The sequence below is a fragment of the Eptatretus burgeri genome, chromosome 7 (genome assembly GCF_056783735.1).
Source record: "Eptatretus burgeri isolate ZD-2024b chromosome 7, Ebu_testis_v1, whole genome shotgun sequence".
Lineage (NCBI taxonomy): Eukaryota > Metazoa > Chordata > Myxini > Myxiniformes > Myxinidae > Eptatretus > Eptatretus burgeri.
The window spans coordinates 75,837,247-75,860,644 of NC_140967.1; the positions used below are offsets into that span (position 1 = coordinate 75,837,247).

Below are 23,398 nucleotides of genomic sequence, written 5' to 3' on the forward strand. Positions count from 1 at the left end.
TTAATTACCTACTATTGGAATGTGAGTATGTCCATTAATTACGTCCTAATGTGATGTGAGTTTGTTTATTAATTACGTCTTATTGGAACAAAATGGGCTGAATTTACGAAAGGCGTTTAAGCGAGCATCTTGCTAACACTCGCCAACACTTGCCTAACCCTTAAACGCTGCCCAAGCAAAAATAGCATTATTTTCCTCTCGTAATTATTTGCAGATTACTGTAGTAGGACTTGTTACCAACTGTAGTATATGAGAGTACTCGTATACATACTATAGTTCTAACTGTAGCTTTTGCCTGGGGACGAAAGCATCGTTGTACGCACACAGCTAGTCACCCGTTGAAATAGCAATTTACGAAGGGAGATCAACATCCTTTAAGTTGTGCGTGTCTAAACAACCCAATAAACTGTGAAATGCCGCACATATCTCCAATATCCAATTGAAATTATGCACTTGCATAAAATGACAGCGTCACTGACAATTGCTAGAGAGGATTCAGCGCATTGCTCCTCATTGTAGGTTGATCCAGGTCATCTTGCGTAAGATTCAGCAGCGAACAAAATTATTCCTTCGAGACTGAAACTCCGGACAAATTTTATATTGTCATACTTCTCTGGAGGATTGCATCTATTGTCGAATATTCTTGATGCACGACAGCTAACTGCCCTATTCCTAGTCTCTTCTGCCACCAATTTGGCTTATTCAAGCTCTCCTAACATCCATATTCACTATCCCATGTTAACTACCAATTATAAGCCATCCAATTCTGATGTCCCTTTACAATAGTATTCTCTGCAGACTACTGTAATTTGAAGAGCCTGGTGTTGGCGCAGTGGTTAGGGCCGCGGCTTGGGATCCAAAAGGTCCTGAGTTCAAGCCCGTTGGGCCACTGAATTAATACACCAGGGGGTTGACTCAGCCTGTCATCCTTCCGAGGTCGGCGAAATGAGTACCAGTATACTGGGCCGGTGTATACCCCGGTTAAAATAGGTGTACCATATCCCTGTGTCATAAGAGGCGACCAGGGTTGCGTCAGGAAGGGCATCCAGTGTAAAACATGTGCCAAATCACTATGCGGATCATACGGATGATCCGCTGTGGTGACCCCTAACGGGAGCAGCCAAAAGAAGAAGACTACTGTAATTAGAACTGAAACCAATTATAATTTTAACTCTAGTATTAAAGAGTAATTCTCTGCAGACCACTCTAATCACTTCAGTTACCAGCAATCGTTACTGCAGTACATAAACCACAATGGCTTAACTTGTAGTGGTTCTAAAGTAAACTTAAACTGCCAGGAAGTATACGAAAGTACAACTGCAGTTCTATACCATTTTTTTCCTCACGCTTGCTTCCAAACCTTAAAAGCACTCTTAAACATGCCCTCGTCAAAGTTTAAAAGTTTATTTCTTGTTTAAACACTTGTGATCGGGTTTTAACCCGCATTAAATAATCGCTCTTCAGCGATTGGCGATCAACTTTGAACGGGTGAGCATTGCACGATTAGCGATTCTACACGTGTCTCGCTATTAAACGCCTTTCGTAAATTCCACCCAAAATGTCTAAATATCTCTTGATTACGTTTTCGAATGTATTAATTGCACATAATTCCATCTTATGACTTTCATATCACACCAGGACACAAACGCCACATAAAATACACCACAACCACCCAAACATCACACAAACGTCCTGGTGAGGGTCTGATGATGATAATGGTACTTAACCCTGATAATGGTAGTTGGAGATGTCCATTAATTATGCACTATTAAAATGTGAGTACATTGAGTAATTTTGTAGCTGGGCTGTGATTCAAACTCAAGCTGGATGGCTCAGAGGTGAGTGTGTATACCTCTAGGCCAGGGGTTCCTAACCTGGGGGTGTGATATGGAATTTCATGGGGTGCGACAGAGTGGCTTGAGTCACGAGTCATCACTCAGCCAGCTGCCAGTGTGCCTTGAGAAGTGGTAGTAGGTGGTTGTGTTGCGTAGATAGTAATCTCGTTTACGAGTATTTAATCAAAAGGAGATAACAGAATTAACATACAAGTAAAGTAACTGATTGTCAGAGTATTGGTTCACGAAAAAATATTTTCACGAAAAAAATAAGTGACCACTATATTCGTTATTATTGTCTGTATGTCTGTGTCTGTCTGTCTGTCCCAAGCCTAGCTCCGTGGGTTTTGATCCGATCCTGACAAAATTTTGGTGGGAGGTTTATATCATGATCTCGTTGTGTTTTCCTGAAAATGGGCGTGGTGCGCCCATTATGGGCAGAGCCACGCCCAAAAAACATGTGCTTTTAGGGGGTAGCCAATTTCAATTTGCATCTTCTCCTCGGGGGTTTGTCGAATCTGGCGGGTTTCGGTATTTGGTTAGCCCAATGGCACCTGCATAGCCACACAGAGCTCGATTTTATTTATTTATTTATTTATTTTTCATTTTCGTCCCAAGGTCAAGGCCACAAGGTCACAAACTTAGAAAATTGCGAATTGTGTTTTTAGGGGGTAGCTGATTTCAATTTGCATCTTCTCCTAGGGGGTTTTCAAATCTGGCAGGGGTTTCGGTATTTGGTTAGCCCAATGGCACCTGCATAGCCCCGTCGATTTTTTTTTTTTTTTTTTTCATTTTCGTCCCAAGGTCAAGGTCACAAACTTAAATTACGAATTGTGTTTAGGGGGTAGCCAATTTCAATTTGCATCTTCTCCTTGGGGGTTTTCAAATCTGGCAGGGGTTTTCGGTATTTGGTTAGCCCAATGGCACCTGCATAGCTCCACGGAGCTCGATTTTTTTTTTTTTTTTTTTTTTTTCATTTTCGTCACAAGGTCACGAACTTAGAAAATTTCGAATTTTGACATAAAAATCATATGACCGCCCAAACTTTGAGAGCTAGGATGACAATATTTTTTATGCATAATCTTGAAGTCATTCCCCACCTGAAGTCTTGAAACCATTTTGCTCTATCTCGAACACCTTGCCCGTGGCACCCCCTTCAAGTTTGTTTTTACACTGATTTCATTAAAGTATGGATAATCCAATGAGTGCGAAATGCCATAAAGCCTATATGACGTTATATTGTTCCTGGAATGTTCCAGAGGAAGTTTTGCACCAAAGGTCATAATCCTTGACCTTTGACCTTTAAAGGTCACAAAGGTCAAATTTTCAAAGTTGTGGGAATCGAACCGGGTTTTCGACCTTCTTCGACGAACTAACTCCAATAAGCTATAGCACATATCCTGTTTCCTTATTTTAATGTCCACAACATTGTTTTGTGACATTTAAAGGTTATGCAATGGTCAATTTTTTTAAGTTGTTGAACGAAACCGGGTTTTCGACATTTTGCAGCTAATAACCTGTTACTCGTACCACATCATGTTGATCATTTTTATAACTTGGTCAAGCATTATCACATTGTCTGATCCTTGACTTCTGAAACAATCTGCATCGTCAAATACTGCTAGTCAACCATCGTCGTCTTCAGACGTGTTGCTTTTAAAATCATTATAACGCAACATCTGACATAATCAGTGTACATCATTATGCCTACACTGTAGGCGTAAGATATTTGTCTGTTCATTTTTACGAGCGAGTGACTGGTTATAGTACATGCGGTGATGGGCTGGAAAACTGTTGCAGTGCGTTACAAATTTTGCATTGTGTCTCCATACTGAGTGTAATTTATCTTAGCACGTTGACCGCCATACGTATTATTGCGCACTACCACTGGTGAACACTTTAATATAATTTAATTGTGAACATTATAAACTTTCGGAAAACGAGTATTTTGGAACTTTTGCGGAATAATGGTGATTTAACAATTGCTTGTTTAATAGTCTTGAAGTTAGTATTTTATATTTGACATCAATTAATTATAAAACGGTGTAGAAACGTGTCTTAAGTACTATTTAAATTTCGAACTACTTATGGTGGTCGCAGTGCTGAATAAAGGTTACTTGTGAGAGAGAGCGTAATGCTAGTCTTTCTTAGATTTTTTTTCATTAAGCACTTCATTATTGATAAATTTACTTGCTTGCGGTTATTAGGTTTTTATAATAATTAAATTATGTTTGCAACTTTTCAGCCTTATTATTGTGGTAATTATTTGAGTTGTACAGTCTATGAAAGTGCTAATTAGTGTACCTAATCCTGGTGAGTGTTTCTATGTAATGTGAAGTTTTTAATAATCCAACTAGGTTTAGTTTTTCACTATATTATTTGCTTTTGCGAATGTTATGAATAACTTATAAATAAACTCCTAAATTGAGTAGTTCAATTAAAATTTGAATCTTCTTAAATACGGATACTGATTTTTGCTAATAAAAACTTTGCAATATTGATTATAAATTTATATAACAAAATTAATTTATATATTTGGTATATTTGATAAATTAATTTTAAAGTTTACTATGAATCATTGTGCTTAATTGTAATTACATTACAAACCGTAGTTACACTTTGCACATTATAATTAAATTTCATTGCAGGGTCCTATAGTATTGTTATGGATCTGGAAGCCATTTGCACTCAAACAGACAGCAGTCCCAAAGTTTAGTTATTTCGTTAAGCTGCATACAATTGTGGAAGATCTCATCAAGCCATGTACACTGGAAATGGCAACAATTATCCTGGGCAAAGAAGCAAGAAAAAAATTTGAACAGGTGCCCCTATCAAATAATGTCAATCGCAACCGAATCAGTGATTTGAGTGAAGATATTTTGGACCAAGTCATCTCGGATGTCAGAGCTCATCCTTTTAAAATCTCTATTCAGTTGGATGAGTCAACTGACGTCTCCAGTTGTACTCAACTCATCACATTAGTGAGGTATGTCAATGATGGTGCTGTGAAGGAAGATTTCCTGTTTTGTAAAGATCTGCCAAAAAACACAACTGCAAAGGATGTGATGCAGCTGGTGAAAGACTTCTTTGCCAAACATGATTTAGATATCAGTCATTGGTTCTGTGTGCACTGATGGGGCACCTGCAATACTTGGAAATAAATCTGGATTTTCTGCATTGATGAAAAAGGAGATTCCAGACTTGCAAGTTACCCATTGTTTTCTTCATCGGCATGCTTTGGCATCAAAAACATTGCATCCTTGATACTTGATACTTGAAAACAGGAAAGTCCTTGATACTTGTGAAGATCATCAACTGGATCAGGGGGAGAGCTTTGAACCATCGCATCTTCAAATCATGTTGTGAGGATCTGGGTTGTGAGTATTCAGTTTTGCTTTTCCACACAGAAATCCGTTGGTTGTCACGAGGACAAGCTTTAACCCGCTTCTTTGACCTGCAGGAAGAAATCAAAGTTTTTCTGGAGGAGCGTGAATGTGATCTGGTTGGGGCATTGGAATCCTAGGAATTCGCCCAAATGCTGGCTTACTGAGCTGACTTTCACTTGTATGAATGACCTGAGTATTTCTCTTCAAGGAAAAGGGATAATTATATTGAAGGCTTGTGAAAAGTTGAATTCCTTCAAAGAAAAGTTACATCTTTGGCGTCGAAGGATGGAAAGAGGCAGTCTCTCAAATTTTCCTTCACGTGAAGAGATGGTTAATGATGATGGATCCATAACTCCTACTGTGCGTGAAGAAATTGAGGCTCATTTGGAAATGCTGTCGGAATCGTTTGATGGATATTTATTTTGCTGCTGGAGACCTGAAGATTTCAGAAGAATGGATCATGAATCCATATTCCTATAATTTGCAGAAAATGTCAGATGATGAAGAGCTGAAGGAAGATATTATTGATTTGCAGACAAATCGAACTCTTGAAATGCAATTTTAAAGCAAGACTTTGGAGGAGTTTTGGTGTGCAGCACTGGATATGTTCCCAAGACTTGGTGGGAAAGCACTCCATGTACTCATTCCATTTGCAACAACATACTTGTGTGAATGTGGATTCAGTTCTCTTTTGTCAATCAAGACAAAATCTAGGAATCGCCTGAATCCACAGGCAGACCTACGGATCGCAGTCAGCAAGAAAATTCCACGTTTTGACAAAATCGTGAATGAGAATCAGGAGCAAAGAAGTCATTTAATTTTATGTTCACAATTGGGATTGATTTTACTGTTTACAATTTTTTTCTGAATAAATTAGAATCTAATTGCTCAATTTATACTTGCATTTTATGCACCGAGTTGAAAACTTATTTTTTTAAGTTCAATTTGTTCACCCGCAGTATTGTATGTGGTTCAATTTGTGGTTCAAAAATTATAAATTAGACTTCTTCATCTTCAAATGTGATATTACTTTTGTGGGGGGTGCGAACATTAATCAAACATTTCCGAGGGGTGTGGGGCATAGAAAAGGTTGGGAACCACTGCTCTAGGCCATCCTGCTAGCCCATATGAATTATAAGGAAGCCATTCATTGCCATATGTAAAGCACAGCAGTGCTTTGAACTGAGACACCCTATTTATAGTGTTTGCACATGAGCTTCCAAGACTTCATGTGTGTTAAATGTCACAGCAACCAACTGTTTTTTTTGTATTCATTTTACATTTTTACATTTTTTACATTACAATGTTTTTAACATTCATCTTTACAACACCATTGGATTGCCATAGTTCTTTTCATTTCCTTGTATTAAATTCTCCATCCTCACCCATGGCCTAAATTCTTATATTCCTCAAACCCATCAATTACTTAGCTCATCTGGACTTTAGTCAGGTGAGTTTATGTGATCGAGAAGTGTGAGTGAGTCAGTCAGTCAGTCCGTAAACACTTCAGTCATTATCACTTGAACCAAACACACAATTTTGATGAAACTTGGCCACAAGCTTCATATCTGATGCCTAACGAAGGTGTATTGACAAGCATCAAAATCTGTCCTCATTAAGGGGTTAAACAGGAGGGGGCGGGGTGGGGGGTTGACTCCCTCCCTAAAATAGGTATTTGTTCTTTTCTCCGAAACCACACACGATTGAAACTTGACAACGTTCATCACCCGTGATCTACCAAAATTTGTTCACCGCATTAAAATAAATAAAAAAATGGGGTCTGAGTGACTGTTGCTCTTGACCCAGGTGAGTTTCATGACGCGTGGTCCTATTTTTGTATCCAATTATCCGCCCTCACCCATGCGTTCTTCCTAAATATTGTGACGTCCACGGGACTTGAACAGTCCCGCCAACGTAGAATGAGCCGAAACGATGGAGGCGGTTTATTTATTTACAACTCAAACATGGCGGCTCTAATCGCTCTACCGCAAACGGGACGAGGAAGGTGGCACGAGTCACTTTTCACTGAGTTGATGATGTTTATTTGTTTTTACTATTAACCAGAAATAACAAGACTCGGCAAGAAAAGGGATCCGGGGCGATTCGACGGGATGGTGTGGGATCGGGCGTGGGGAAAAAACACAGACAATTCCAATGAATATACAGATCTCAAACCCTCTAAGGCACCAAGCACACACACACACACACACACACACACACACACACACACACACACACACACACACACACACACACACACACACACACACACACACACACACACACACACACACACACACACACAAAACGTAGCTATTTCTGGTGGTCAGGCTGGACCGTGGTGTGGACGCAACTGTCCCTGGATCGGCGTCGGACGAGCTGGCCTTGCTCTCGTCAGGGGGGCAGGAGAAACCATGGTGCTGTCGACCTCCTGGTCTTGGCCCAAGTCCGCTCACAGCCGCCAGGGAACCAGTTCTGGCGCCAAGTTGCGAGCAGGAGAGGGAGGCAGGTCCGCCCGCCGTTCGACCCCGTACTCCGAGTCAGCAGAACCCCAGAGCCAACCAAAGTGAGGGACGAGGCTCAGCAAGGCTCCAAGACACGATGAAGAACACGATCGAATCAGCACAACAACAAGGACGCTCTCCACGCAACAGCCTCCACACCAATAAAACACGATCATTTTGTCCCGATCTTCTTCCTCTTCCTTTTCGACCCTGAACAGAACCTTTTTATCCTCCCGTCCTCGTCACTTCCAATCGAGCCGTTTATTGGCCCACCGCCGTCGCCTTCTGCCAATCGTGACCACGGGGCGGAGCCATCCGCTGCACTGTCCTGTGACGTCACGGCCAGTCTCCAGAGAATACCAAAAGGGGTTTACGCAGACACACTTACCCTATCCCGTGTCCCGATCTAATTACGTGACAATTATCATTTCCCCCCTTGAAGAAATGAACATTTACGAGACAACTTATCACCACTGAATTGCTACTTATTACATCGAGATCCTGGTAAACTCGAACAGCATGGCATACCTAATTAAACATCCTAATTACCCTTTGAATGCATACCCCCCCCCTCAAACGTAACACTGCCCCCTCCTCTGGTACCGCAGCTCCTGCAAGGTATATCACAGGCGCTACCGTACCAGCCTTAACACTGACTGACTCACACCTAATTAACCTAACAAAATAAAGTAGGCGGGGCAATGGGCAGCGAGTCGCAGCGAACTTACCTATCCTGCTTAATGTACTACCCCCTTATGGTCTTATCCTCGCCGAAACAATCATTCGTTTTTATTTTTATTATTTTTATTTTATTTTATCACATGAGAGCACTGAGCGAAGTTGCACTCCATCTTCTGGATCATCGCTCTTGCCCAGCACTCTTCCACTGATCTGGGGAGGGGAAACAAAAGGTTCCACAAAAACACAACACTTATACTTTACATTCCTACTCCAAGCCTTAACGACACTATTCACAGGATATTTACACTTGACCGCCTCCCCCAGTGGATGCTAATAGATCCAGCGTTACCTGGGGAGCCAATTTTCAAATTTGTTTGCCCCAAAATTATGCGGACATCATGCCCTTGCTGCACCTGTCAAGTTGTGCGGGATCGAGTGGGACTCACACATCTTCACAACACTCACACCATGGTCATCATCACATTTCTAGGTCATGGTCCTCATTTTAATCATGCAGGCTGAATCCCGTCGTGGCCGTGGGGTGGGTTACCACAAGATGATGGGGGCATCTCAGGTGCAACCATGCCCACAGGTAAGCTTTAGTCCAACCCGGACGTTTCTCCGCCCCGCTCACTTTGATTCCCTCCCCCCTGGTAGCCATCAGCTCTAATCCCGTACAACACTCTGGGAGGGGTCTCACTGGCTCCTCTGGCCTTCCTGGGTCGCCAAGGTCCTACCCACCTTGGTCGCCCAACCAGACCCTCTCCCAGTTGCCTCCAGACACTGTCACCATTAGCCACCAGGTGGTGAATCTCCTTGAAGGGGGTCGCAATTCACGCTCACCGTGAGCTTCAGCAATCCCTGTGGACAAGCACATCATCCCCACCCACAAAACCCACATGACTCCCCCACCCACAAAACCCACATGACTCCCCCACCCCATCGGCCTTACATGTGACACCTGCATTTCTAACACTTCACCGACCATGACCTTCCCTGTTACCACACCATGTCCAATAAAAAATCAACGTGTGCACCATACATTTCACTTCTTCACTTAAACAACTCACGCAGCACTTCTCACCCGATCCACGCACCAGCCATTGGACAGCCACTCGTGCCCGCTTTGTTTCCAATTACCCACTGTCCCGATTGTCACTCTAAAACCAAGCAGAACTTACAAACACATGCCAATTTTCCCACAATTCACTTTTTTCCACCAAAGGAGGGCACTTCGCCACAATCTCAGCAGCCGAGCATGGCCCTATATGCTCAGCCCGATCTAGTCTCCCGGACCCCCGACAGTGATCTCCGGACCTGACCTATGAAAGGGCATCTCGGATAGACCTGGCGGTTCAGCAGGAGGATTCACCCTCTCCGAGTCTAAAAGTCTATTGGAGGGTCCCTCCATCGCCGGGTACCGGCAATATCGTTGCATGTGTCCTCTTCGCCCGCACCGGAAACAACTCCCCATAAAAGGCCCCCGTGAGTATCGGTGTAATGTCTCTTCCGGTTCCGGACCCCCTCAGCCATAATCGAATTGCTCTATTGGCTGGGCTGGACCCCGCCGCTTTGGCGCATCAACTACCGAATTACCCCTTATCAAACTTGACAGTTTCTGGCAAATTTCCTGAAACATTTGGGTAATGCCAATTTCTCCCAGCCCCCCTCCCTGATCCTGGATCTCCGCCTGTCGGACCGTCACCGATGGCCTCTCGGGCACCCGACCCGGCCGACTCCACGAGGCCAGCCTGGCCGCGCACTTGGCCGCTCAGTGAACGGTGGGTGGATCCTGTAACTCCACTAGCGCTCGGACCTCAGGGTCAGGAAGAGCAGCTAAAAATTTCTCTAGTGCCAGTCTGTCCCACGCCTCCACTGTAAGGTCCCGATACGCAATCCTGACTGATTGGTAAATGTCCTGTGCCAGCTCCTGCATTGTCTCACCCGGCTTTAATCTGCGGTGCTGGAGCTGGGCCCGCACCAGATCACAGTTTGCCGCGAACCCAAACCGACGGCTCAACACCTCGCAAATGTGGGAGCTGGTCAACATCCCCTCCGCGATCACATTTAACACATCTGCGGCTGGTCCCCGCAACGTTGCCACCAAATTCCCTGTGCATTCCTGCTCATTCCACCCGTTTAGTCGGGAAATGCACTCAAATTGCGTCAGAAAAGCTTCAACGCTCCCTGACCCGTCGAAATTTACCAGGGGGATCACTTTTACGGTGGCCCGCTTCTCAGTTTCTCCCTTGTCCGAATCCAGCCCAGGGATCAAACACCCTTGTGGCTGCGTATCCAATTTCGGAGCCCACTGTGGCCAAAGATGTTTTGTGGTGAGGGTCTCATGGGTCAATTTTGCCTCCTGTTCCAAACGTTGAATGGACCGATTCACCTCTTCCCGCAGGATCTTCTGGGCCCGCACAACCTCCTCCAAGGCTCCTTCGCGAGTTTGTAGCTGCTCCTCAACCAACCCGGACACTCTACTTACAAAAGACGGCTCTACCAGGCCTTTATCCAAGACTTCATCTTGGCTCATAATTTTATCTTGTTCGTCCAAACGAGCCTCCAATCCTTTTACCTCCTCCGCCAAATTCATCCCTTGCTTCCTCAGCTCTCCCCACTCTTCTATTTGCAGCTGCATACGAGCATCCACACAGGCACGATGACGTTCCAGGCTTTCATCGACTTTATCAACCTGAATGTTCGTTGCATCAATTTTATCTACCAATTTTTTCCGTATATTTTCCCCCTCCAATGTAATTTCTACCTTTGTTTCCTCCAATCTATCCTCGAATTTACTTTGTATTTCCCTCAATTTAACATCCACACACTCCTGCATCTCAGTTTTCATTTTCTCCATCTTTTCCCCCAATTCATCCCTCATTAAATCAATCCGTGCACCCAACTGTACCCCCATTACCCCCAATTGATCTGTCATTTCTGCCCTCTGTGTCATGAATTGATTTGCCATTCGTACCGTCATGCCCCCTATTAAACGTTCCGACATTGTCCAGATCGTCATCGTGCCGGTTTCCGGCGCTGCCGGCCCCGTTACGGGCGATGAAACAAGGTCCACGCTCGGAATGGGGGAGGTTCCAACCCTACCCCCGTCTCTCCCCTCTTCCCCCGACTCGCTGCCAGACACGTGGCCTGCCTCCTCAAACATCTGCACATCCGCCATGGTGCAGAAGTCCCGTTTGCCGCCAATTAATTTAAATTTGAAAAATCCCGCCAAAATTTTCCCGCGCTCGCGCGCTTTTCTGTGGTAATTTTATATTCAAATTCGTGGCGAGATTTTAATCTTGGTATATTCTCCCGATACCAAATATAATTGAGGGGTTCGAACATCCAACACCCTGACACCAATGTGACGTCCACGGGACTTGAACAGTCCCGCCAACGTAGAATAAGCCGAAACGATGGAGGCGGTTTATTTATTTATAACCCAAACATGGCGGTTCTAATCGCTCTACCGCAAACGGGACGAGGAAGGTGGCACGAGTCACTTTTCACTGAGTTGATGTTGTTTATTTGTTTTTACTATTAACCAGAAATAACAAGACTCGGCAAGGAGAGGGATCCGGGGCGATTCGACGGGATGGTGTGGGATCGGGCGTGGGGAAAACACAGACAATTCCAATGAATATACAGATCTCAAACCCTCTAAGGCGCCAAGCACACACACACACACACACACACACACACACACACACACACACACACACACACACACACACACACACACACACACACACACACACACACACACACAACGTAGCTATTTCTGGTGGTCAGGCTGGACTATGGTGTGGACGCAACTGTCCCTGGATCGGCGTCGGACGAGCTGGCCTTGCTCTCGTCAGGGGGGCAGGAGAAACCGTGGTGCTGTCGACCTCCTGGTCTTGGCCCAATTCCGCTCACAGCCACCAGGGAACCAGTTCTGGCGCCAAGTTGCGAGCAGGAGAGGGAGGCAGGTCCGCCCGCCGTTCGACCCCGTACTCCGAGTCAGCAGAACCCCAGAGCCAACCAAGGTGAGGCACGAGGCTCAGCAAGGCTCCAAGACACGATGAAGAACACGATCGAATCAGCACAACAACAAGGACGCTCTCCGCGCAACAGCCTCCACACCAAAAAAACACGATCGTTTTGTCCCGATCTTCTTCCTCTTCCTTTTCAACCCCGAACAGAACCTTTTTATCCTCCTGTCCTTGTCACTTCCAATCGAGCCGTTTATTGGCCCACCGCCGTTGCCTTCTGCCAATCGTGACCACGGGGCGGAGCCATCCGCTGCACTGTCCTGTGACGTCACGGCCAGTCTCCAGAGAATACCAAAAGGGGTTTACGCAGACACACTTACCCTATCCCGTGTCCCTATCTAATTACATGACAATTATCATTTTCCCCCTTGAAGAAATGAACATTTACTAGACAACTTATCACCACTGAATTACTACTTATTACATCGAGATCCTGGTAAACTCGAACAGCATGGCATACCTAATTAAACATCCTAATTACCCTTTGAATGCATACCCCCCCTCAAACGTAACAATATTACACTTGGTTCTCCTCCCAAATTCTAAGCCCAACACTCCCCTTCATTCTGTCATCCATCATTTCTCTAGTCTGTGAAACTGACTCCCCCTCTCCTCATACTTTCTCCCAGACCCACCCCAGCTCTTTTACTCTCCTTGATTCCCTCCCACCCCATTCCTTTCAAGTGTGTGTGCATTCACAGCTGCTCAAGTATCTGTATCTGTGCCTCTTCTTTCCTGCATTATTGAACCTTCTTCATTGTAATCTATCTTTACATGGGCTTTTCCTCAGGTAGAGCGAATTGGCGCTGCCTCTGAGCGCTATAGTGTGGTCAATACAAGGAAACGAGACAGAGCACAGACATGCCCCACATGCGGATGGTCCAGCACACTCGGTGGGGAGGAAGCAGGCCATGTGTGTTGGAAATTCTCCAGCTTGCCTAACCAATCACTGTGGGCTATCGACCGTAGCCTGGTGGTCATGCCAGCCAATTTGCACACGCTACTTGCCGTGGGTTGTCCAAGCTCTCTCTTGTGGTGCTGCTCAGAGAGCTGTTGTTTGGTTCCTGCTCTGCTTTTCTCATCGTTGGTTCCTGCCTGGCTCTTGTTCGTGGCGCTCACCAATGCCGGCGGTTCTGGTGGTTTTTCATGCACGGAGAACATGTTGGGACCGGAACACAAGGTGCTGTGACGCAAAGCCCTGCGCAAGACAGCCAGGAGCAATTGTGGGGGAGTAGGTCCACACGGTGTGTGGAACACTTTCGCACCATACAGCTTCCTTGGCTTCTCTGTCCCATATAATCTAGCAGTCTTATCACGTCTGAGTGAATAGTTAAGTTATTGTAGTCTGTCGAGGTTCCGAGGGCATGCCGTGTATCTTTTTTTTTAATCGATTTGTAATCACAGTGGGCTTAGTAATATAATTATAATTCAACAGGGAACAAACATGACATGTATATGCGGGGAAGAACAACACCCCCTGCGGCAATAGCGGTCATGGAATTTGCCCCGCACGGGGAGGAAGACCCTCTTGTGGACAGGCCGTCGCTGTTCTGATGGGTGGCAGTGAGTGTCCTGGAAGCAGCAGTGGAAAGAGAGTGACAAGTCTATATGTGGGAGAATTGCATGCTCAGCTGGCAGGTCACCCAGATAGCATCGATGGCAGAGCACTGGTACGATTCACTCGATGACCTGGGTTTGATTCCCCGTTTGGGTGTGTAATTTTTCCTACATACACATGTAATGTTTGTTCCTTGTTTAATTATAATTAAATTACTACACCCCTCTTTGATGAATAATAGTGGTCATGGAATTGGCCCCCCACAGGAGAAAGACCATCTCATGGACAGGCCATCGCTGCTCCTATGGTTGGAAGTGAGTGGCCCTGAAGCAATGATAGAAAGAGTGGCAATTCTATATGTGGGAGAATTGCATGCTTGGATGGCAGAGCACTGGTACGGTCTACCAGAGGACCTGGGTTCAATTCCCCATCTTGGTGTATAATTTTTCCCGCATATACATATTGTTGCGAATTCGCACCCGCCGGCGTGTGATCGGCCACGTGACTCAAATCGCGGCACGTCACCCACCGGACGGACAATTCTGTCATGACCCTCTCGGACTAACGCCGGGAGCTAGTCACGGGTGGGCCTTTCGGCCTCACCACGATCGTGCCAATCGGCCACCCGCGTGGGATAGGGTTGTTCGCCAAACTCGACCTACCTAAGTACCCACGCGGATGGTAGACCGGGCGATCGCACTTCGCCGCAGGTCGACTCCGGACACGGGCCACTTAAGCGGTCCGTTCCGTACTATTGGGATAACCGAGCGGTGTTATCGTCGGCCTCGACGGTTCCGATTAATTATCGGGCGTATTAAGCCCACTACCAACCCTTTACGTGAAGTAAGATGGAGATTCAAATGAAGGAAAGGATGCAGCGAAACAGGAAACGATTCAACATAATGCACTTTGTTTACATGACACACAAAGAGCACACATATATCAATTTAAAACAAAAACAACAATGCAGAGCTACGACCGAATATGATTTACGACACAGAACACATACAATTTTACTTCACCAGACTGGTGCCACACACACACGTTTACACAGAACCCAAAAGAAATGGAAGTCGCGACTTCCCTGAGCATGTCGAGTCCCTCTCTGACATCCGTCGACGTGGTCTCGCCTGGCCGCGACTCCGTGCCCGAGCGTGGTAGGCGAGGCCTCTCCGGCGTGCCTTGCGCCTGCACGTGTTGGCCACTCGACGCCACGGACCGAGTGTTCGGCGCTTTCCCAGCACGGATAGGGGGGGGGAAACGTGGATGCCCGAAGTCGGGAGAGGGGAATGGCGGACGCTCCTTCCCGCCAGCGGGGTCCTGCAACTGCCCCACAAAAGACCCCGCTAGCGGCCACCAGGACGAGCGAGCCGGAAGACGAGAGCAACCACGAAGCAAGTATATCCACCGAGCAAGAGCATCTACCAAACTGCTTCCCCCGTCTCCGACTTTTATATCCTCGGAGCTCCGCCCTGTTGCTCTGCCCCGTTCTTTGCTCCACTCCCCTTCGAGGTGCTTTGAGAAAGGTCTCGAAGAGGGGCGTTCCACCTCCCTGGCCACGTCACACCGTGCATCCACCAATCGAGCGCCAGCTGTCCTCCCCTCGCTTCTCTCCCCTCACACCAAACGCAGAGAAGAATGGCGCGAAAAGCCCACCGAGCGTCCTCGTTTAGTTTTTATTTGAAATAAAAGATAGAGAAAGAAAAACAACTGACTCAAAGCATCGCAGCCCGAATGAATCACATTTATTCCCTCTAAACAACGGGTTTGGGGGCTAACTACACATGTACTTAAGAGATAGCTCACCTATGGGACCTGAATGGTGGTTTGCGAATTTCCCCAGCCGTAACACTATACTTAAATAATCTCGTATCCGAATGCGGATCTGGAGCTTCATCAAAATCGAATCCATTCTTCAGTCACACACCCAACCTGTCCATCAATTTTCATCTGAATCTGTCCATAACCTTTTGAGGTATCTTGCTTACAGACAGACAGACAGACAGACAGACAGAGACAAGGGTGAAAAGATAACCTCCATCCACCTTGGGTGGCGGAGGTAATTAACCCCTGAGATGAGGAGTTTGGGGTTCACGTTAAAACACTTGTAAAACGTATCGCTGGACGGGCTTGCTCGGCCACCTGTCAGGGATATCTGCCGTGGTCGTGTGTGTTTTTAAAATGCAGATTCAGGCCAAAATTTAACTGGTGGTCACGGGGACATTTTCACGCTTCCCTGCTGGCGGCACAACACTCTTACACCCATGACCATTACAACATATTCAAATAAATTATTCTGTTGTATAATAGTGTCCATAAACGATCTTTCAACATAATTCCATGATGGGAGAGGTGTTGAAAATTTATCCTATCCTTCTTCAAGTCCTGCTTCGCTTCACCTATGTGTAGCTATTTTACCATCTCAATCCAATTCAAGCAGTGATTGAAGCCTGGGATCCTTACCACCAATCTGCTCCTCTGTCAGATGTGAGCGGGCATCTGCCTGGGCTTCTGTCTGCAGGGGAAAACAAACAAACAGGACGATTCCCTCAAGCAAGCAATTTGAAAAGCATCTCCGCAAGTCATTTCACCAGATTCACAATTTATTAAGGTAACTGAATTATGAATCCCCTACCGGTTTGAGCAGAAGGGACTATCGGTTTGCTCTCCATCCTTCCCACCCGTGGTTTTTCTGACTTTTTTTTCCCCCACACCCTTTAACATATTCAACTAAAACTTGGTACATGGCTTTACCATGAAAAATTACAGAACAAGTTCGAGTTTCAGGCTATTTCGTCAATTTTTGACAAAGTTATGCTCTTTTTGGACCGAAAATATCACATCGGTAGGGGACATATATTGCAAAGCTATTCTTGATCTTGTTATGATTGTCATTTGTTCTGATATGCGTCTTTAAGAATGAAACAGATGTAATTGCATCGAATATTTGAAAAGTTTATGATCGTATTTACTCAGGTTGCAATCCTGCATGGGTCGCCACTCCCACACAGGATACTCAATTGTGTGTGCAGGAATTTGTAATTTGGCCATGATGCCAGTGATAACTTGCGAAGTGTGTGAAGTACACCATGGGATCTTTAACGTCCACCAACAATTGTCGGCAGACTGGACACTCATTTAACATCCATCCAAGGGACGGCGCACACACACGCATTGATTAGTTGCCTGAATTTGAAACACCAGGATGACAGTTTATGGCTGGGTTGGGATTGCATCCTCAGCCACACAGCTCAACAACAAGTGTGCATACCACTTGGTTTGTTGGCTATCCTGCTTGCCTGAAATCATATAGCACCACGTATACAGGATGCATGTGTTGTCATGAACTCTGTCGGATTAGGTCCACTGTTGTAACTTAAAAATAAATCCATTGAAACGAATTGTGAAGGCAACCTAGTTAGTAGCATGTCCATTTTTATTCTGCACGGCTCGTGTTATCTCGTATATATTGTTTTGTTGCTGCAGCTGTTTCTGATCCCCTAAATAGGCTCCACATGACAAAGTGTCATCCTTTACGAATGAGATAAAATGATATTTAAAGCAAATTATTTTCTCATTGTATCTTGATAACAACAATTGTATGCAATGTCGCTACTCCTTTATGTGGCGTAGCGAGGTGCTCACAAGCCATGAACGTTCCGTGATAGAACCAACCCCGGATAGATCTCCATTCCATCAGAAAAAGGCTGCAATTTGGCAAAAGTTCCGGCACACAATGGCCTGATCTTTGAAAACGACACCATGCCATCTTTAACTTCCACCAGGTAATGCTTGTCGACAGGACATCCAGATTAATGTCTGTCCGAGGAATTGCCCGCTTTGTGATGTAACGTCTAACAACGATTCTACTGCCCGCTTTGTGATGTAACGTCTAACAACGATTCTCGTAGAAAAAAAAAATTTAACTATTGTATTGTCAACAGAATATGCTGGCGTGCCTGATAACGCAACGAATGATATGCTGGCTGTTCAATGAGCATCGATTTATGAAAAAATCATGATCAAATCTGTGTTGTACCATTATAATCGATAGTGTAAGATATATGTCTGTCTGTCTCTGATTGTCTGTCTGTGTCGCCATTTTTCTCAGAAATGGCCAAACGCATCTTCGTCAAACTTTCAGAGGTTCATCAGTGAGTGCCGGGAAGTGTTTCAGCAAAAACATTTTTTGAAAAAAATAAGTTGGATTAAAAATATATATATATTATTACTCTAAGCCTTTGTAGTTCTGTAAAAGGTTCTATTAAATGATGTCCGATCGTATTCCTTAGAACTTAGAAGGTGGAGGGAAGTGTTTTCACCCACCACAAAAAAAACTGACAAAAAACAATTTGATGTCTTCAAAATGCCAACAGGATCAGAACATCACCGAGTACCCCTGCCAGTTAGTATGGGATATTGAAAAATAACTAAAGTGTGCAAATAATGATATCGGCACAAAGCTCACTCCAGCTTAACTAAGACTAAAGAAAAGATGGTTACAACGTGAAAACAAATGATTGTAACTGAAGATAGGCTTGTTCTACATGATGCAGGGCATTTGACTGCCGACAAGAATCGGCGTGTTAACGTCCGTTCGAGGTACTGCGCGCTTTGTGATATAACGCCTTGAGTGTGAAACACCGATTTGTAGCTTGGTCCAGAATCAAACTCGCGCTAGAAATCTCAAAGGTGAGTGTGCTACCTCTGCACCGTTCTCAGTCCGGCATAAACATTCCCAATAAAAAATAATTACACGAGTTATTATTATTTTTAACTGATAAATTTTGTTTACCAATGTTACCATTCAACGTTCGGTTGTAAATTGAGATATATCTTTTTGAGTTTTTAATTTTGTGAAAATAAATGCATATCGACTGAATGCAAAAATGGCTTGGGTATGTGAATAATTATGTATATATTTATCTTTCTTTCTCTTTCTCTCTTTCTCTCTCTCCATATTCATCAAACTTTCAGAGGTTCATATCCTGTAATAGTATTCGTATTATTAACACAATATTAGTATTTAAGATATTCCTCCTACCCACCACTTTTTGTCATTTTCAAACAAAGAAAGGTCTTTAGTCTTCAATGTTGCTTTTTTGTTTTCAGTAAGACAATATAAACTTTAAAAAAAATTTTTAATGTAATATCAAGGCAAGCTATTATCATAGAGCTGTTTTGGCTTTCAAACCATTCTACGAATGATACTCGCAATTACTGCAAGACATGGCAACATTTATTTTTCAATCCATCATTAATAAACTAAAACATATAACATCAATGTTGTATTATATATATATATATATATATATATAATTTTTTTTTTAGGCATGTCTTACACCGTTCAGTATCTGAGATAAATTGTTGAACTCCCCTCGTATGAGTGTTATTATTACTAGAAGCACCTGCACCATACAAGAGCTGCCAGGGGGTCGTGTTATTACCTCCACCACCGAAGCTGGACGCAGGTTATGTTTTCATTCCTGTCTGTCTGTCTGTGAGCAGGATATCTCAATCTTTTGCATGGGTTCGGACCAAATTTGGTGCACAGGTTGGGTGTGTGACGAGGACTAATTGATTAGAGTTTGGTAAAGATCCAGATCCGGATCCAGATACTAGAATTTTTATAAGTGATCCTTCACCAATGAGCGATAGGGTGAAAAATTATATACTGCATAGCACGATATGACAACATTTGGGAGATGAGTTGGTTATGTGACAAGAACTACCAGCCAATTATATTTTGGTTCAGGTCCGGATCCACTTCCGGCCCATCAGCAGAAATCGAAATGTGATTCTTTACCACTGAGAGATAGGGCCAAAAACGATTTTATATATATATACACACACACATAAGTCACATCTCTAAAAGTTATATACGGATTCTGATGAAACTTGGTGAACAGGTGACCGCAACAAGTCGATTAGATTTTGGTTTAGGTCTGGATACAGATTTGGCCTATCAGTGGGAAAGAAAACGTACTGTTCAGCCTGGTGAAGGTATTGGAGGAACGACTACCGAATGCCATTCTGGTTATCTTTATGATTATTAATACCATAGCAGAGTAACCACCCAATGGGTGATCTTGTTCCAAGTGTACAAAATGTTCTTCTGACGCATCCCTTTATTTGGGTGGTGTATCGGCAACAGACCCCTGCCTCAATGGCTCCCAAAAATAAAATTAACCTGATTTACGTATCTGAAGCGAAAACATGCGTACTCCTTATGTGCATATATCATACATTGTAGTTATATAGTTGAGATAATTCAAATTGTACCCCCCCACCACCCCCTTTCCCCAAAACAAGAAAATGCCAAGATGGTGAAAAACTTTCTTTTTCTTTCCTCAATGGAATCAAATGAAGTCTACACATGCACAACTTCAGGGTGCCCTCATTAATCCCTGAAAGTTTCAGCCTACTTGGTCAAATCCTCTTGGGGAGGAGTAGATGATACATCTACGATATAAATGGCAGTCCTTCTGTCTGTCTCTGTTTTTTGTGACGAATAAGCTCCAAGACCAGTGAACCGAACTTGATGAAACTTTACACATATATAGAACTAACATTCAGCTCCAGGATGTGCTAAGTGGCTTTCCATAAAAATGAAAAATATATATATTAAAAAATATATATGTATATATATATATATAAATTAAATTTCCATTAGAAAAAAAAATGGCTTTCGAATAGTGCGCCAGCGTATTAATCATAACAAAAGGCTTCATGGTTAAAAACGCTAGGGTTTTTAGAAATACAAAATGTTCGTATTCGTTGACTTTTTAAAGATACACATTCTCCTGTTATTTGAATTCTCGAACTGCACGTGCACGGCAACAGCGAACTGCTGATAGATCTGCTCATGAAAGAGCCAGGCAAGCGGAGTCAGCTGCAGAGAGAGAGAGAGAGAGAGAGAGAGAGAGAGAGAGAGAGAGAGAGAGAGAGAGAGAGAGAGAGAGTGAGAGAGAGTCAGAGAGAGTCAGAGAGAGTCAGAGAGAGTCAGAGAGTCGCCTCACTGCAAATAGAGCGCCACACCGATGGGCGAGAGAAGCACAAAACTCACGTTCCAGCTTTCTAGGTCCGGGTTTTGGCAGGACATCAAGGACAGTTGCCACTGCTGCTAGAAACATTGAGTGGCTCAAGGCCGCCTTCAACTATGACCTCTCTGAGGATTACGGCAGCATAAAGCCTTCATTCCATAAATCTGAGGAATAAGAGAAGCCTTCCTAATTTTCTCCATACAACTAATGGTTCAGTCTAACTAGCGTGAGGAAAATAGGGCAAATTTCCCGGGTATTACCGGGTACTTCAGCTAGTACATACATATGTACACATATGCCTGGTGTTGGCTTCATGGTTAGGGTGGTGGGCTTTGGATACTAGGATCCTGAGTTCAAATCCCACTCGATGTTGAATTAATACCAGGTGTAGGTGACTCTCCCTGTCTTCCTTCCGAGGTTGGCAAAATGAGTGCCAGCATGCTGGTATCCTGTGTCGGAGTGGCGACCCTTCCAGGATTGTGTCCAATAGCCAGAGACTGCTTTGGCAGCACCAATGCTCCGCACAGAGTATGGTCCCAATGGATGGATATGTACACATGCTCCATCATATATATAATGTTATGAGGTCCCTTACCAGTTTCACAAGAGGGGACTATAGGTTTGCTCTTTGTCCGTCCATCCGTCCCACCTGTGGTTTTTCAGACTTTTTTTTCTCATAATCTGTCATATATGCAACTCAAACTTAGTACATGGCTGTATTATGATAAGATACAGAACAAATTTGAGTTTCAGCACGTTTCGTCAATTTTTCAGTAATGCCCTTTTTCGACTTAGAAAATATCACATCGATAGGGGACATGTATTGCAAAGCAGTTCTCGCTCTTGTTCATTATTATTATTATTATTATTATTATTATTATTATTATTATTATTATTATTATTATTATTATTATTATTATGTGCCGTGACAAACAATCCAATAAGCACTCGCAAAGACTTACCAACCGCATAGTGTCTGATGCTGAGTAATCCACAGAACCGGAGTAAATGTTTGACTCGATCCTTCACACAACTACTCTTCTCCAGATTGCTCCACCCATATATGCCATGTGGCAATTGCACTGTTCATTGGGGAATGCCAAAGACATTCTCAAGCTCGGATGAAATTACATACAGGAGGCAACTTGCTTCTAATAATTGCCAGACACCATGGTCTCCAAGGAACATGTCTTTTATTAGTCTGGGTTTAGACAGCTTTATTGAAGTTCCATACGGTCACATCGCATGGCTTTTTAGGGGAACTATATGTATTGTGGCAAATGTTTGCGAGGCTTGTCGGTGTGTGAAGATTTTGGCTTTAGTTGGATTTTTGAGAGTTTGGTGTTTATAAATCATGTTGAATTGTGAACATTTATGGAGCACAGTGGTAAAATCTCATTATGTTGTTGATGCTACACATGGAACAGTATGCTTTAGTCTTGATCGTGAGATTAATCTTTATGATTGGGAAAGGACTCAGGAATATACTAGAACGGCACTCGGTTGAGCGGGTACCTCCGCCAGGCTAAACAGTTTATGTTTTGTATCCCATTGATCAGCCTATATCTGGAACCGGACCTCCAAAATCGAAATGGCTTGGTCTGGTCATCTACCCAACTCATCCACCAAGTTTCGTCCGAATCTGTCCACAACCTTTTGAGATATAGTGCTATTTATCGTTTTTGGCCATAATATCTTAATTGTCGAAGAATCACTTTAAAATTGTCGTATCTGGATTTGGATCTTCAGCAACATCAAACCAGTTCGCTCTTGTCACACACCCAACCTCTCTGCCAAATTTTGCCCGGATCTGTCCACAACTTTTTGAGATATCCTGTTCACAGACGGAGGCAGACAGACAGGTGTGAAAACATAACCTCCATCCACTTTTGGTGGCAGAGGTAAACATAGACAAACATTGTGAAGTTTTTATTGTGAATGTTGTCACGCAGAAGGCTGTGAAGAATGCTGGTTTCAAAATTGTCGACCAAATCCGACCTGTGGAAGCTATTCTGATCCTCACTGTCAATGTTGACTCAGCCTGTGGTCTTCGCTGTTACAACCATGAGCTCGTGAAGCCCCAACACTCCCATATCAGCATTACATGGAATCTTTGTCGGGGCAAGGTGTTGTGTATCCCTCCAGTGAAAATATAGACTGCTTCAGAACTCATGAATGAAGAGGATAAAATTATCGATGAGGGTACATTGCGGAAAAAAAAAAACTTTGCAAAGGGTGGACATACTGAAAGTGTGTTTCATTTATTGGGCTTGTGGTGTTGCTGTAAAGCAAGAGGTTTGATTATTTTTTTTTGAAGACAATGCAATTCACACTTTTGGGTTTGGTTTTAATTG

The 23,398-nt window shown here is 43.9% G+C and overlaps 1 protein-coding gene across 3 annotated transcripts in view; it reads right to left on the bottom strand.

The window, feature by feature from the left end:
- The window catches only part of LOC147023568 (troponin C, skeletal muscle-like), a 156,959-nt gene that overhangs the window by 4,372 nt on the left and 129,189 nt on the right, over positions 1–23,398 (bottom strand). The window contains exons 1-2 of one of the 3 annotated variants that reach the window (XM_085889077.1): positions 22,007–22,116; positions 16,465–16,516 (exon numbers count right to left, since the gene is read on the bottom strand). In XM_085889077.1, coding sequence (XP_085745203.1) covers positions 16,465–16,516; positions 22,007–22,015 — 61 coding nt within the window. In that variant the 5' untranslated portion in view covers positions 22,016–22,116. Of the gene's footprint in view, positions 1–16,464; positions 16,517–22,006; positions 22,117–23,398 lie in introns of those variants that run through there. The other 2 variants (XM_085889075.1, XM_085889076.1) reach the window with 2 other exon arrangements.